Below are 14014 nucleotides of genomic sequence, written 5' to 3'. Positions count from 1 at the left end.
AAAAAGAAGAAAAAAAGATTATAAAGAACCGAGCTCCAGGCCCTCCATCCACACCTGTGTACCCACACTTAAGCACCCCTCCCCGGCCTAAGAATCCAGTCCGCACCCCCTGGAGCTCCACGCCCCTGGTATTGTAAAAAGAAGAAAAAAAGATTATAAAGAACCGAGCTCCAGGCCCTCCATCCACACCTGTGTACCCACACTTAAGCACCCCTCCCCGGCCTAAGAATCCAGTCCGCACCCCCTGGAGCTCCACGCCCCTGGTATTGTAAAAAGAAGAAAAAAAGATTATAAAGAACCGAGCACCAGGCCCTCCATCCACACCTGTGTACCCACACTTAAGCACCCCTCCCCGGCCTAACGATCCAGTCCGCACCCCCTGGAGCTCCACGCCCCTGGTACTATAAAAAAAAAAAGAACCGGGCTCCAGGCCCTCCATCCACACCTGTGTACCCACACTTAAGCACCCCTCCCCGGCCTAACGATCCAGTCCGCACCCCCTGGAGCTCCACGCCCCTGGTACTATAAAACACTTTTTTTTTTAGTCACCAGGCTGCCTGGTCCAGGCACACTCACCTGAACTCAAGCAGCCCTTCCCGGGCATGGACTCTGGTCCTTCCCGACCAGAGCTCCATGTAATTTTTTATTTTATTTTTTTTAAGAGTCACCAGGCTCCAGGGCCTCTGCAAGTGATTTAGCAGCAGGTTCTCCACAAACATGCGGTGCGCGATAGGAGAGGGGCGACCGTCCTCCGGCCGCACCCCAGCCCCGTCACGAACGGCTCTCCGCACCGGCCGAAGCCGGCTACCCGAGACCGGCCGAAGATCCGCGGCGCTGCGGTATCGTTACGTCTAGGCTGTTTTGAAGTTTATTGGACATTGAAATGTCTGAAAGAAAGAAAGAAAAGTGTTATTTTTGTGACTTTTTGGAACTTTATTTTGAGCAAAGTCTAACCCATCGTGTCTCTCAGCATGCTGACGTCACTGCTGATGTGTGACAGCCGGCTAACGAGGCGTTGCCCCGGGAACAGGAGCGCGTGCGGCTCGCCTGTGTCTCTGACAGGTGCGCTCACTTTGGCTGCTTAAAATTGCACTATGACTTAGGCTGCGCTCCACTGTCTCCAACAAACGCTCGCTGTTCAGAAAGTAGAGGCGACCTCTGGGCTCAGAGGCAATTTGTAAGAAAAATGTGCGGCAGAGCTCAATGAGCGTGACTTTGTGTGAAAGAGGACACGTTTTCCTACATTTTAAGGGATCATTTCTTTCTGGCAGTTAAACTGTATGAAAGTTATAGTTTGAATAGTTGTTTGAAAAGCTAAACAGGTTGAAATTGATCAGCACGCGATTTGGCATCAGACTGAAGTGGGCGATGAGCTGTGGGTGAAGGTGGGACCCGCACACTGAAAGTGTAGCTACGGCTCACGCATAGATTAATGCTGCGCCAGTGAATTTTTGATCCTTGGCGGCGCTTGTGTGTGAGGGACAAGCACGAGGAAGGAAAAAACAAACCGAGCATAAGGAGAGAGCCCAGCCATGTGAGCGGTGAGATGCAAAGCACAGAGGAAATTCTAAAGAAAAAAAGAATCGAGGATAAAGTGTGCGAGAGGGAGTGCTGCATGGTGTATATCGCTGACATTGACGGGGCTGGATAATGGTAGCTTACTGTGGAAACTCCGGTGAGTGATATCAATGATATGTGAAGCTAATGGCTAGCAAGATCGTTTGCTAGCGTATTTAAAAAATAAAGTATTAAAAAAAAAAAAAAATGTTGCTTTATTTTTGTATCTTTTAAAGCAAAGAGAGGAAAAAAAGAAAAAGTTCGTTTGCTAGCAAGATCGTTTGCTAGCAAGAATGTTTGCTAGCAAGATCGTTTGCTAGCAAGAATGTTTGCTAGCAAGATCGTTTGCTAGCAAGATCGTTTGCTAGCAAGATCGTTTGCTAGCAAGATCGTCGGCAAGCGTTTAATTCATGATGTTATTTAGTAAAATGTATGCATTATTTCATATTGAAATTGTTGTTAAAATTGATTACATGTTAAAAGATGTTACTGTGTTACCTAGAGAATGCTCTAATTTTACAAGTTTACAGTTTGTGGACGTAAAGTTAAATCTGCCCTGAAGAAGAAGTTCCAGTGTGTGTTTGAGGGGATTCCTAAAGCAGGAAAGCCAACCCTTCTGAATCAGATCTACACAGAGCTCTACATCACAGAGGGAGGGACCGGAGAGGTCAATGATGAACATGAGGTCAGACAGATTGAAGCAGCATCCAGGAAAGCAGGCAGAGCAGAAACATCCATCAGACAAGAAGACATCTTTAAAGGCCCACCTGGAAGAGATGAACCAATCAGAACAGTGCTGACAAAGGGAGTGGCTGGCATTGGGAAAACAGTCTTAACACAGAAGTTCACTCTGGACTGGGCTGAAGGCAAAGCCAACCAGGACATCCACTTCATGTTTCCATTCACTTTCAGAGAGCTGAATGTGCTGAGAGAGAGAAAGTTCAGCTTGGTGGAACTTGTTCATCACTTCTTTACTGAGACCAAAGCAGCAGGAATCTGCAGCTTTGAACAGTTCCAGGTTGTGTTCATCTTTGACGGTCTGGATGAGTGTCGACTTCCTCTGGACTTCCACAGCAAGGAGCCCCTGACTGATGCTACAGAGCCCACCTCAGTGGATGTGCTGCTGACAAACCTCATCAGGGGGAAGCTGCTTCCCTCTGCTCGCCTCTGGATAACCACACGACCCGCAGCAGCCAATCAGATCCCTGCTGGCTGTGTCGGCATGGTGACAGAGGTCAGAGGGTTCACTGACCCTCAGAAGGAGGAGTACTTCAGGAAGAGATTCAGAGATTCAGAGCAGGCCAGCAGGATCATCTCCCACATCCAGACATCCCGAAGCCTCCACATCATGTGCCACATCCCGGTCTTCTGCTGGATCACTGCTACAGTTCTGGAGGATGTGTTGGACACCAGAGAGGGAGCAGAGCTGCCCAGCACCCTGACTGAGATGTACATCCACTTCCTGGTGGTTCAGGCCAAAGTGAAGAAGCTCAAGTACGATGTAAGAAGTGAGACAGATCCACACTGGAGTCCAGAGAGCAGGGAGATGATTGAGTCTCTGGGAAAACTGGCTTTTGAGCAGCTGCAGAAAGGAAACCTGATCTTCTATGAATCAGACCTGACAGAGTGTGGCATCGATATCTCAGCAGCCTCAGTGTACTCAGGAGTGTTCACACAGATCTTTAGAGAGGAGAGAGGGCTGTACCAGGAGAAGGTGTTCTGCTTCATCCATCTGAGTGTTCAGGAGTTTCTGGCTGCTCTTCATGTGCATCTGACCTTCATCAACTCTGGACTCAACCTGATGGGAGAACAAAAAACATCCTGGCTCTCTGAAACAAAAGAAGATGAATCAGCAGAGACTGACGTCTACATGAGTGCTGTTGACAAAGCATTACAGACTTCAGATGGACACCTGGACCTGTTCGTCCGCTTCCTCCTGGGTCTTTCAATGCAGGGCAATCAAAAGCTTCTACGTGGCCTGTTAAGACAGACAGAATGTAGCTCACAGACCAATCAGGAAACAGTTGATTACATCAAGGAGAAGATCAGTGAGAATCTGTCTGCAGAGAGAAGCATCAATCTGTTCCACTGTCTGAATGAACTGAATGATCGTTCTCTGGTGGAGGAGATCCAACAGGCCCTGAGTTCAGGAAGTCTCTCCACAGATAAACTGTCTCCTGCTCAGTGGTCAGCTCTGGTCTTCATCTTACTGTCATCAGGACAACATCTGGATGAGTTTGACCTGAAGAAATACTCTCCTTCAGAGGAGGCTCTTCTGAGGCTGCTGCCTATTATCAAAGCATCAAAGAGAGCTCTGTAAGTACATTGTTGGATTTCTTCATTATTATATAAGGACTTCATCATCTTTTCAAGAGAAAAAAAAGTAGGAAGTAGTAGTTTAGTATATTTTCTTTTTCTTCCAGTCTGAGTTTCTGTAACCTCTCAGAAAGAAGCTGTGCAGCTCTGTCCTCAGCCCTCAGCTCCCAGGCTTCAAGTCTGAAGGAACTGGACCTGAGTCACAACAGCCTGAAGGATTCAGGAGTGAAGCAGCTGTCTGCTGGACTGAAGAGTCCTTCTTGTTCACTGGAAACTCTCAGGTCAGAGTAATTAAGTTTCTTAAATATGATAAAAAGAAAAAAACGGCCATTATTTTATACAGAAAAAATCATCAAAGCTTTGACATAGTATAATGGGAATTTCTATATCTTCATTCAGTCTTGTTGTAATTCAAGTCAACTACCACATCATCAAACTAAGTGAGATTACATCATTGCCCAAACTAACAACTCTCCACCGTCATATAGATGCTTATCCTTTTGTATCACATAACAAATTTCAACCCCTTTTATATTTGACCCATAATTAAAATGCAGTTTGTTTTAGGTTGTGATCTAGTGGACAGGGTATGTGGCATAAGCATTGGTTTGGTCTATTTATCCTAATGGCTCTATTGTCTGGGGTTAAATGCTCCTGACAGGGTCTTCCACTTGAAATAGGCTTGGGTTATCCAGGGAAACATGATCTCTTAGACCCCCTAGTGACCCGGGTGATAAGGGCATTGTCATGAGTAAATCCAGAACAGAGAAACAGGGACCCACTGGTCCTATTGGTAGAGCATCTTTTGGCTAGGTTGACTGCAGAGTCTGCTCAGGCCCAGCCTTACATAGGAATTTCCGAGGGTGTTTTAGGTCCACTACCCACAATATACAGAAAATGAGTCTGTTGCAAATTCTCTAGGATTGCAGGTGGAGGTGGTAATGCTATTGGATCAGATTTTGGACTTCCTACGTCCTATGTACCCAAAATAGTGACGTCAAAGGCCATGAGGGCTCACCACTCTTAAGGTCCAGAGACGAGGTTTGATGCAATCCCTCTAAGGTTGCAGGTAACGTTCCAGCAGAGTTAGCAAAAGAGGTGTATGTATGTGCAGCAACCACTTTTCATCCCTATTGCGGCTAACCGTCCAAACCAATTTTACTCAGCTGTCACGGTAGGCTAAACACGGGAGATAACTGATGGCGCGCACTAAGATGTAACTTCTTGGTCTCTTGTTTCTTTTTTTTTCCATGTCATAACGTAGCATAATCCATCAAATATTATTCAGCGTATGCAAGGAACCAAAAAACATACATAGAAGACTTGAAATATGAGTCACTTACATTACATTACATTACATTACGGTCATTCTGCAGACGCTTTTATCCAAAGCGACTTACAATAAATGTGTTCCACATGGGTAGGCAAAAGAACTTCAGGTCACAAGAAATCACAAGTGCATTTCCTTCCAAAACCAAACAGCTAAGATCTTGACAAGTGCTAGAGTAAGTGCAGTAAGTTAGGTACCTAGACAAATGGGAAAAAGACAATTTAGGAAACAAATAAGTGCGTAGGAAGCTGGAACGAAACAGGAGATGTCCTAAGAGGGCGGATCAAGGCAGTGTTTCCTGAAGAGATGGGTTTTCAGCCTGCGGCCAAAGATGGGCAGCGACTCAGCTGTCCTGACATCATCCAGGAGATCGTTCCACCATCGGGGTGCCAGAACAGAGAAAAGCCATGACCGTGTCGATCGTGCGCAGGGACCCTTGATTGACGGGGCAGCCAGGCGCCTGGAGGCCGCAGAGCGAAGTGGTCGGGCGGGGGTGTAGGGCTCAACCACAGCCTGGAGGTATGAAGGAGCAGCGTCTGAAACTGGATGCTGCAGCTACAGGGAGCCAATGTAGAGAGTGGAGAAGGGGAGTGGTGTGGGAGAACTTGGGGAGGTTGAACACCAGACGAGCAGCAACTTTCTGAACCAGCTCCAGATGTCTGATGGCAGAAGCCGGCGCGCCAGCAAGGAGCGAGCTGCAGTAGTCCAGGCGGGAGATGACAAGAGCCTGGATGAGCACCTGCGCTGTCTTGTCGGTGAGGAAGGGGCGAATCTTCCAGATGTTGTAGAGGAGGAATCGGCAGGAACGGGTCACTGATGCCATTTTTGCCCAGAAAGACAGTCGGTCGTCCGGGGTCACACCCAGATTCCTCGCAGTCCGAGCTGACGTCACCACGGAGTCATCCATAGTGATGGCCAGGTCTCATACTGGCAGCCCTTCCCTGGGAGAAACACCATCTCCAGGTTGAGCTTAAGGTGGTGCATCGACATCCACCCCGAGATGTCTGCCAGGCATGCAGCAATGCCTCCACTTGGGTGTCATAAGGGAGAAAAGATAGAACCAGCTGGGTGTCATCTGCATAGCAGTGGTAGGAAAAGTTATGGGAGTGGATGATAGAACCAAGAGATGATGTGTAGAGGGAGAAAAGAAGAGGACCCAGGACCGAACCTTGGGGAACCCCAGTGGTGAGCCTACGTGGCTTCGACACAGACCCTCTCAGTGTTACCTGGTAGGAGCAATCTGTCAGGTAGGATGAGAACATGGACAGTGCAGAGCCAGAAACCCCCATTCCCTCCAGGGTAGAGAGATGGATGTGGTGGTTCACTGTGTCAGATGCTGCAGACAGGTCCAGGAGAATCAGGACAGAGGAGAGAGAGTTAGCTCCAGCAGTTTGGAGTGACTCAGTTACTGCTAGGAGGGCCGTCTCAGGTGAGGGGCCCACCTTGAACCCGGACTGGTGAGGGTCCAAAAGGTTGTTCTGGTGGAGGTAAGAGTTTTGGACAGAAAGGGTAGAAGGGATGTCGGTTATTCGTCCGGTCTGTAATTCTTGATCTCTGAAGGGTCATGAGCTGGTTTCTTTAGAGGAGTGACTCTGGCAGTCTTGAAAGCAGAAGGAAAAGAGCCTGATGTCAAAGACGTGTTAATGAGGTGGGTCAGGTAAGGAAGAAGATCAGGGGCAGCAGAATGAAGGAGAGGGGAAGGGACTGGGTCTCTATGAAGCATATTTCATAGCTGTTTGCGGTCAACAAAACATTTCACCCCCGAGCTCACCCCATTACTACATCCTCCAAGTCAGGTCATGCGCACAGGTAAGTAAAACTATTTGTAACCACAGAACACACACCTAGAGTGACACACCCATCACCAAAGCACCAACCAGGCGTGCACACCACAGCCACACCCACACATGGCCCCTACAATTCCACAACTTGGTCCATTTCAACGCTGGACTGAAGAAACTGAGCGACAAAGAGGGATCAGTTCCAACTCTCAGAGTTGAAAGAGCAGGGAAATGGAAGCATCTGAGAAATAATTCCTCCTGGTTTATTTATTGAGTTATTTTCTTCTTTAGCAGCTTAGCTAATGAAGGTGACGTAAACCAGCTTCTAAGGAGTTATTGCTGCTCCTTTAGCAGCAGCTAACGCTAACAGCTTAGCTAATGAAGATGATATACACCAACTTCTGAGGAGTTATTGCTGTTACTTTCTGAAAGATGAACATTATTGTTCCCACATTACTTTGTTAGCTGAAACTTTCTAGCTGAACAGTTCCGTTCTGTAACTCATCAACCTGCAGCTGTGTGGATAAGGTGTCTTTCCAATACAACACCGGTCCCCTACTAGCTCTCGGTGTGCTAACGCTACATTATCGGCATGTTTCTTATAAAGATGGAGGTCTCCCAGTACAACTGTTTAATGAGGTGAATATATCCAAAATGTTTAAACGCAGTAATTAATGGTACACATGCATTACTACGAGTTACGCTGTGTACATCTCCGGCTTGGTCCATCACTGTTGATGAGAAAGCATTGTTTGCTAGCATCTGCTGCTAGCGGAGGTCCAAAAATTCCTAAAGGAAATCCTTCTCCATGGCCTTGCCAAATTTCTCTCACACCCATGTTTTAGTTTCTGTAGCCACCGATGCTGTGGCCTTTCCGTACCAGTCGGCTGTTTTAGGTAAGCCCTGGGATGACCGTGCCCTAGAAGCCTCCTACTTTAGCTTTAAGGTTTCCCTCAACTGTTGCCCGTCAGCGCGTCCTCTCTCAGTACATGTAAAAAAAAATAGATAAATAGAATTAAAAAAAAATCCTAAAGGTGTGAGTTGAAGATCTTCCAGACAGGGGCTTCCACCAGACTTTCCCAGTTCACCCTCACTGCTTATTCGGGTTTACCAGGCAGTCTTCCCTGCCACCGGATCCAACTCACTATTAGATGGTGATCAGGTGAGATTTTCACCCCTGTGTTTAAGACAAACACCAGCAGGTCTAATGATACGACTATGAAATTGACATTTGACCTAAGATGCCCTTGTAGTAAGAACACTTATGGACCACCTTATGCTTGAACATGGTGTTTGTTATGGCCAATCCATGACTTGTACAGAAGTCCAAGAACAAAACAGCTCTCGGGTCAGATCTAGAACCATACCCCTCCAGTTCATTTCATCCATTCCCATATTGGTATTGAAGTCTCCCAGAGAAACAGTGGAATCCCCATTTGGTACCACCTCCAGGACTCCACCCAGGGACTTTAAGAAGGTGGGGTTCTCTGAAAAGGTCTTTATTTTTCGCTATTTGTCTGGCTCCTCCCTAAAACCAATTTGCCTAGGGAGACTATACAAGGCTCACGCCCATGACAAAACAGCTCTCGGGATCCACCATCATAAGGTGGTGCTTCCTCAGAGGCGTCATCCAAACCAAATTTAATTTTTAATGCTAATCTGGAAAAGTATTATGATTCAGAGTGAGGGCTGTGTTTATATGGTCAGCATTAAGTCAGTGTTAGTGTTGAACTTCACCAGTGCTGCACTTTGTTTCTGCTCCTGTTCATGGTTTTCACTGGCAGAATTCTTTGGCATAGCCATGGTAAGGGAAGCATCGGACATTAAAGCTGCAGTCTGCAGGATTTGTTGTTGTCATACGTAAAGTCCTAATTTTTGGCATTTTAAGAGTTTACATGATCTATCAGAACGCTTGAAGTTGAAAACGGTGACCTCCGTAGTCGCAAAATGCAAGAAATGCTTATTTTTTAACCGAAAAATAAAAAGTTATTCAACTTCCTGTCCCGCCCCATCAAAACACATGAGAACTCGTGCACGTATGCGCTTACACGACTCCTCATTCATCAACTCACCTGTCATTTGCGATCATGGAAGACACAGTAAGTAGACTAGCCCGTAATGAAGTTCAATAGTCTAGATAAATAAGCGTGGGGACGAGCCTACCTTGTATCGCGCGTGCACAATCGGTGATTGACAGGCAGCAGAGCCCAGCTCGTAACCTGATTGGTTACCTTTTAACGGTCCGGTCTGCAATTTTGTAAACAAACCTGCTGGCTTTGGAGGGACCTAGCGGGACATATAGGGGACCTAGAGAACTCATTTTTTTTGTATTGGGGTATTTAATGTACTACTTTCAGAATCCCCGGACAGTTCCAGGCATTATGCTTGAAAAAGAGTTGCAGACTGCAGCTTTAAGATCAGGTGGTTACATAACCTCTTCTTGCAAATCATGTTTTTTTGCACCATAGCAGAAACACCACTGATACTCGGAATGCTAATCAGCCTTACCAAGATGAGAGAACTGATTGATTTATTTTTCTCAGGTGGACTATTTGTAGTATTTCAGGGTCCCGTTTAGAAGTAATGGAACAACATAGGTTTTTCTTAGCCTCGAAACTGTACAAAGAGAGTTGGTGTACAAAGAGAGAAGAAAAAGCTGAGCCGTAAAGCAAAGGTTTTGATTAATCACCGGTTCTACATTTGCACATTCGCTTGGCTATTGAATAAGGGTATTGACACCAAGAGCAAGACTGCTAATTATATAGATTGAAATAACTGTTGTCAGCAGGTTGACGGATCTTACTTGAAATTGGGTGTGAGGTTCAGAAATTCTAGAGTGTTTCTACTTTCCCTGCTGCTTCTCCATATTAGAGACATGCTAGTTGACCTGACAAAGGTGCCTTCTGGGCACTTTGCTTTAGAGGTCTACCAGGCACAGTCAGGTGGGTGGAGGCTCTGCCGATGACTTAAGACTCAGAAGGATTATATCTTCCAGCTGAAGCAGCAGGGGATTCCTCAGGTGGACATCTAGGAATTTACTCCAAGAACTTGAGAGGTTTTGAGAATGAATTGTTTGGTGAGTTTATACTCATGTTGAGAGTCAACAACATTTTTATTGTAAATTGTGTCTTATTTGATTGTTACCTTTACAGGCTGAATGACTGTAAGCTCTCAGAGAGAAGCTGTGAAGCTCTGTCCTCAGTTCTGAGTTCTAAGTCCTCGAGTCTGATTCAGCTGGACCTCACTAACAATGACCTGCAGGATTCAGGAGCGACGCTTCTGTCTACAGGACTCGAGAGTCCTTGTTGTAAACTGAAAACTCTAAGGTCAGTATTGATCCAACGTTTTAGCCTTTAAGCTAATTTACTAAGCAGTTTACAATTCCTCTGAGAATATTTTACAATCTATTTTTTCTTGATTTTTCTCAACTTTTATCATGGGGATATGACATATTAGAGACCAGAAGTGGTTTCACACCAGATTTATTTTTTTACAGCCTGTCAGGCTGTCTGATCACAGAGGAAGGCTGTGCTTCTCTGGCTGAAGCTGTGACCTCCAACCCCAAATCCCATCTGAGAGAGCTGGACCTGAGCTACAACCATCCAGGAGACTCAGGAGTGAAGCTGCTCACTGATCGGCTGGAAGATCCAAACTGCAAACTGGAAACTCTCAGGTTTGTCTGATAGAGGAGGAAGAGCTGGAAGCATTTACTTTGTTTGTTTCTCTGCTGTAATCTTTTTTCAGTGTGGCGCACCGCTTTAACCAATGAAACCGTTATCACACAGCTAATCCCACAGATCCAGCCTTCTCTTTGTAAGCACACAGTGATGCTGCACTGAGCCACCTCTCTTTGCTCTGTGGCATTACCAAAGTGCTAGCTTTGCACGGAGGTCTTTTTTGTGCCGATATTATGCAGCTGCTGTATAAAACGGGGGATGTGCTGGCATTTGACAATGTAAAAAAAGAATGGAAAGTGCTTGATTAACTCTGAAAAAATGTGATCTCATAAAATTCTTGGTTTGCATTTAGACATTGATGAATTGTTGGCATTTTAATTGCCAAATTTAGTAACAGTACAATTGATTTATTTAGTATTTAACTCGTTATTATCGCGTTAACTCTTTATTAAAAGGTGGTCTTTATTAAAAGACCACCTGGAGGCACTGGAGAGTGCTCCTGCAGGAGACTCCCTCGTCCTGCTGGGGGACTTCAATGCTCACGTGGGCAATGACAGTGAGACCTGGAAGGGCGTGATTGGGAGGAACGGCCCCCCCGATCTGAATCAGAGGGGTGTTTTGTTATTGGACTTCTGTGCTCGTCACGGACTGTCCATAACGAACACCATGTTCAGGCATAAGGGTGTCCATATGTGCACTTGGCACCAGGACACCCTGGGCCGCAGCTCGATGATCGACCTTGTGGTTGTATCGTCGGACTTGCGGCCGTCTGTCCTGAACACTCGGGTGAAGAGAGGGGCGGAGCTGTCAACTGATCACCACCTGATGGTGAGTTGGCTCCACTGGTGGGGGAGGAAGCCGGTCAGACCTGGCAGGCCCAAACGTATGGTGAGGGTCTGTTGGGAATGTCTCCCCTGTCAGGAGGAGTTTCAACTCCCACCTCCAGCACAGTTTCAACCATGTCCCGTGGGAGGTGGGGGACATTGAGCCCGAATGGGCCATGTTCCGTGCCTCCATTGTTGAGGCGGCCTCACAGGCTTTTATTTTGTAAAAGTCTGCTGCTCACAGGCTTTTATTTTGTAAAAGTCTGTTGCTCACAGGCTTTTATTTTGTAAAAGTCTGTTGCTCACAGGCTTTTATTCTGTAAAAGTCTGCTGCTCACAGGCTTTTATTTTGTAAAAGTCTGCTGCTGTCTGCTGTGGAACAGGAAAAGAAAGTAATCGGTGGATCCACCAAACATGGAGAAGGGTACGGAACTTTTACTCGGCCATTTTCATTTTAAAGTTCTTCCAGACGGCGGAGTCGACAGAACCAAAGTCATCTGTAAACACTGCCAAGTTGAATTGTCTTCTCAGCGTAGTAGTTCCAGTCTAAAATATCACTTAAAGGCAAAACACACAACTGATAGCAGCAAGTCATTCAAGGAAACAGACAGTGGAGCGAGGCTTCTACATAAAAACTACAGAAAGATGCTGATGTTAAAAATGGATTTGCGCATCAAATGTTATGGCACTTTCATTCATATGGCAGCACATTTAAAATAAATAAATTAGATGAAATATTTTAATCGTTACCCAGCCCTAGTATTTACTCTTACAGAGTTTGTTCATCATGCATTTTAACCGAGAGTCAACATAAACCTTTTGCCTTTTGTCACAGTCATCTCTGCTCCAGGAGAGACTGGATTAACAAAGAATGAAAACCACAGCTCAAAACTTTAGAGATGCTCCATTCCAGTGGATGTGTCCAGATGTTGGACTGTTCCTTTCTCAGTGTAGAACAGTGTGTGTGTGAGAGCCATGTAATGTTCATCTTTGATGCTGCTCTGACCCCCCTCCTGCTTTCAGGGTGGAGCCTGCTGGAGAACGATGGCTGACACCAGGGCTGAGGAAGTGTGAGTGTGTTCTTCATCTGATTCATGACATCCAGCCATCGCCACACTGTCACATCACTCATTGATCAAAGTGAACAGATGATGGATCAATAACTGCAGCTGGACTGTGTTTGTTCTCTCCATCAGATTCCTGCAGACTCACAATCGACACAAACACAGTGGACAGAGTCCTGAAACTGTCTGACAGCAACAGGAAGGTGACACATGTGGAGGAGGTTCAGTCATATCCTGATCATCCAGACAGGTTTCATGGCTGGTGTCCTCAGCTGCTGTGTGGAAATGTTCTGACTGGCCGCTGTCACTGGGAGGTGGAGTGGAGAGGAGGAGTTAATATATCAGTGAGTTACAGAGGAATCAGCAGGAGAGGAGGAGGCAGAGACTGTGCGTTTGGATGGAACGATCAGTCCCGGAGTCTGTTCTGCTCTGATGGCGGTTACTTTGTCAACATGAAAGCATATTTCTGAAATGTGTGCTTGATACCCTGAACTATAAGTGGATGTCTGGGCTTTGCCATCAGTGCTGTAATTCAGGACTTTACCTTTAGAAGCCTCCTAAGGTGATGTTTGTTGTGATTTATAAATATGGTGTCAAAATAAAACTGAAGTGAATTTGCCTGAATTGTGCTTTTATTTGCACCGGAAATAGTTTTATCTCCACGCTGCAGCACGTCCGAATGAATAGAAGCCAAGTGTGTGTGTGAAAATAAAAGCTCCAGTGAAGAATATGAGCAAAATGACTGAAAACAGCTTTGAGCTGTAGTTCCTGTGGGTGAGTGATGCCACGAGCTGAGCTTGTGTAGCGTTTAAAGTACGGCACGTCCCATCCACACGTGGCTGCTAAACAGGAGCGAGCATAAAGAAAGCCAAAGTGATCCGTTTTCATACTTAAGGTTTCAGTTTCATCCCATCTTTGGTTTGTGAAATGTGCATTTCTGAGTTGTGTTTCCACACTGTAAGCAGGTGGCATAGTTTAGCTTGGATCTTAATTAGACTGATTGTAATTTGAGCGGCAGGTAAGTTTGGTAAAATAAAGCCAAATATCAGCCTTTGTTGTAGAAATATGACTACTTTGCAAGGAAAGAAAAAGCAGGCGAATGAAAAGTTACTAAAGCAGGAGTTTTCCCTTGAAAAAGTCCATCTTTGGAGAATAAAACAACAGAGTTGTTAACAGAGTTTCTCTGAGTTTGGGGCTGGTTGGGTGCTTTTGAATGGATTATCCCATGTCGTTTTGTGTCTCTGCGAGAGGCCAAAAGACGGGTGATAATAATATTCTTCTCAGCACTGATGAGTTGTAATCGGGGCTCAAAATGAACACCAGCCAAATGCGGGTGAAAGTTATTTTTGGCTTGTATTAAAAAAAAACTCACTAGCCGGCTTGGCCGATGATAAGTGAGGAACTTTACCATCTATTTCGCGGGAGGCGAAATGATTATGGGCAGTCTATGCGCGGGACGCGCGAG

The 14014-nt window shown here is 45.8% G+C and overlaps 1 protein-coding gene across 1 annotated transcript; it reads left to right on the top strand.

Moving 5' to 3' along the window:
* The first annotated feature begins 971 nt into the window (after positions 1–971).
* LOC142391168 (NLR family CARD domain-containing protein 3-like) lies at positions 972–13168 on the top strand. The gene is made up of 7 exons (XM_075476945.1): positions 972–1062; positions 2088–3873; positions 3981–4154; positions 10137–10310; positions 10481–10657; positions 12509–12555; positions 12682–13168. The coding sequence occupies exons 1-7, from the start codon at positions 972–974 to the stop codon at positions 13017–13019; spliced, it is 2787 nt and encodes a 928-aa protein (XP_075333060.1). The 3' UTR covers positions 13020–13168.
* The last annotated feature ends 846 nt before the right edge of the window (positions 13169–14014 follow it).

This window comes from Odontesthes bonariensis, chromosome 11, assembly GCF_027942865.1.
Source record: "Odontesthes bonariensis isolate fOdoBon6 chromosome 11, fOdoBon6.hap1, whole genome shotgun sequence".
In the NCBI taxonomy this organism is placed as follows: Eukaryota; Metazoa; Chordata; class Actinopteri; order Atheriniformes; family Atherinopsidae; genus Odontesthes; species Odontesthes bonariensis.
Note: the sequence above shows the minus strand (reverse complement) of the source record. Positions and strands in the feature narration are given on the sequence as shown.

Excerpts from the sequence above, each read along its gene's own strand:
- LOC142391168 (XM_075476945.1), top strand. The coding sequence starts at position 972 with ATGCTGACGTCACTGCTGATGTGTGACAGCCGGCTAACGAGGCGTTGC. Across the intron at positions 10,311-10,480 it reads TGTAAACTGAAAACTCTAAG|CCTGTCAGGCTGTCTGATCA; the intron begins GTCAGTATTGAT and ends ATTTTTTTACAG. Across the intron at positions 12,556-12,681 it reads GACACCAGGGCTGAGGAAGT|ATTCCTGCAGACTCACAATC; the intron begins GTGAGTGTGTTC and ends TCTCTCCATCAG.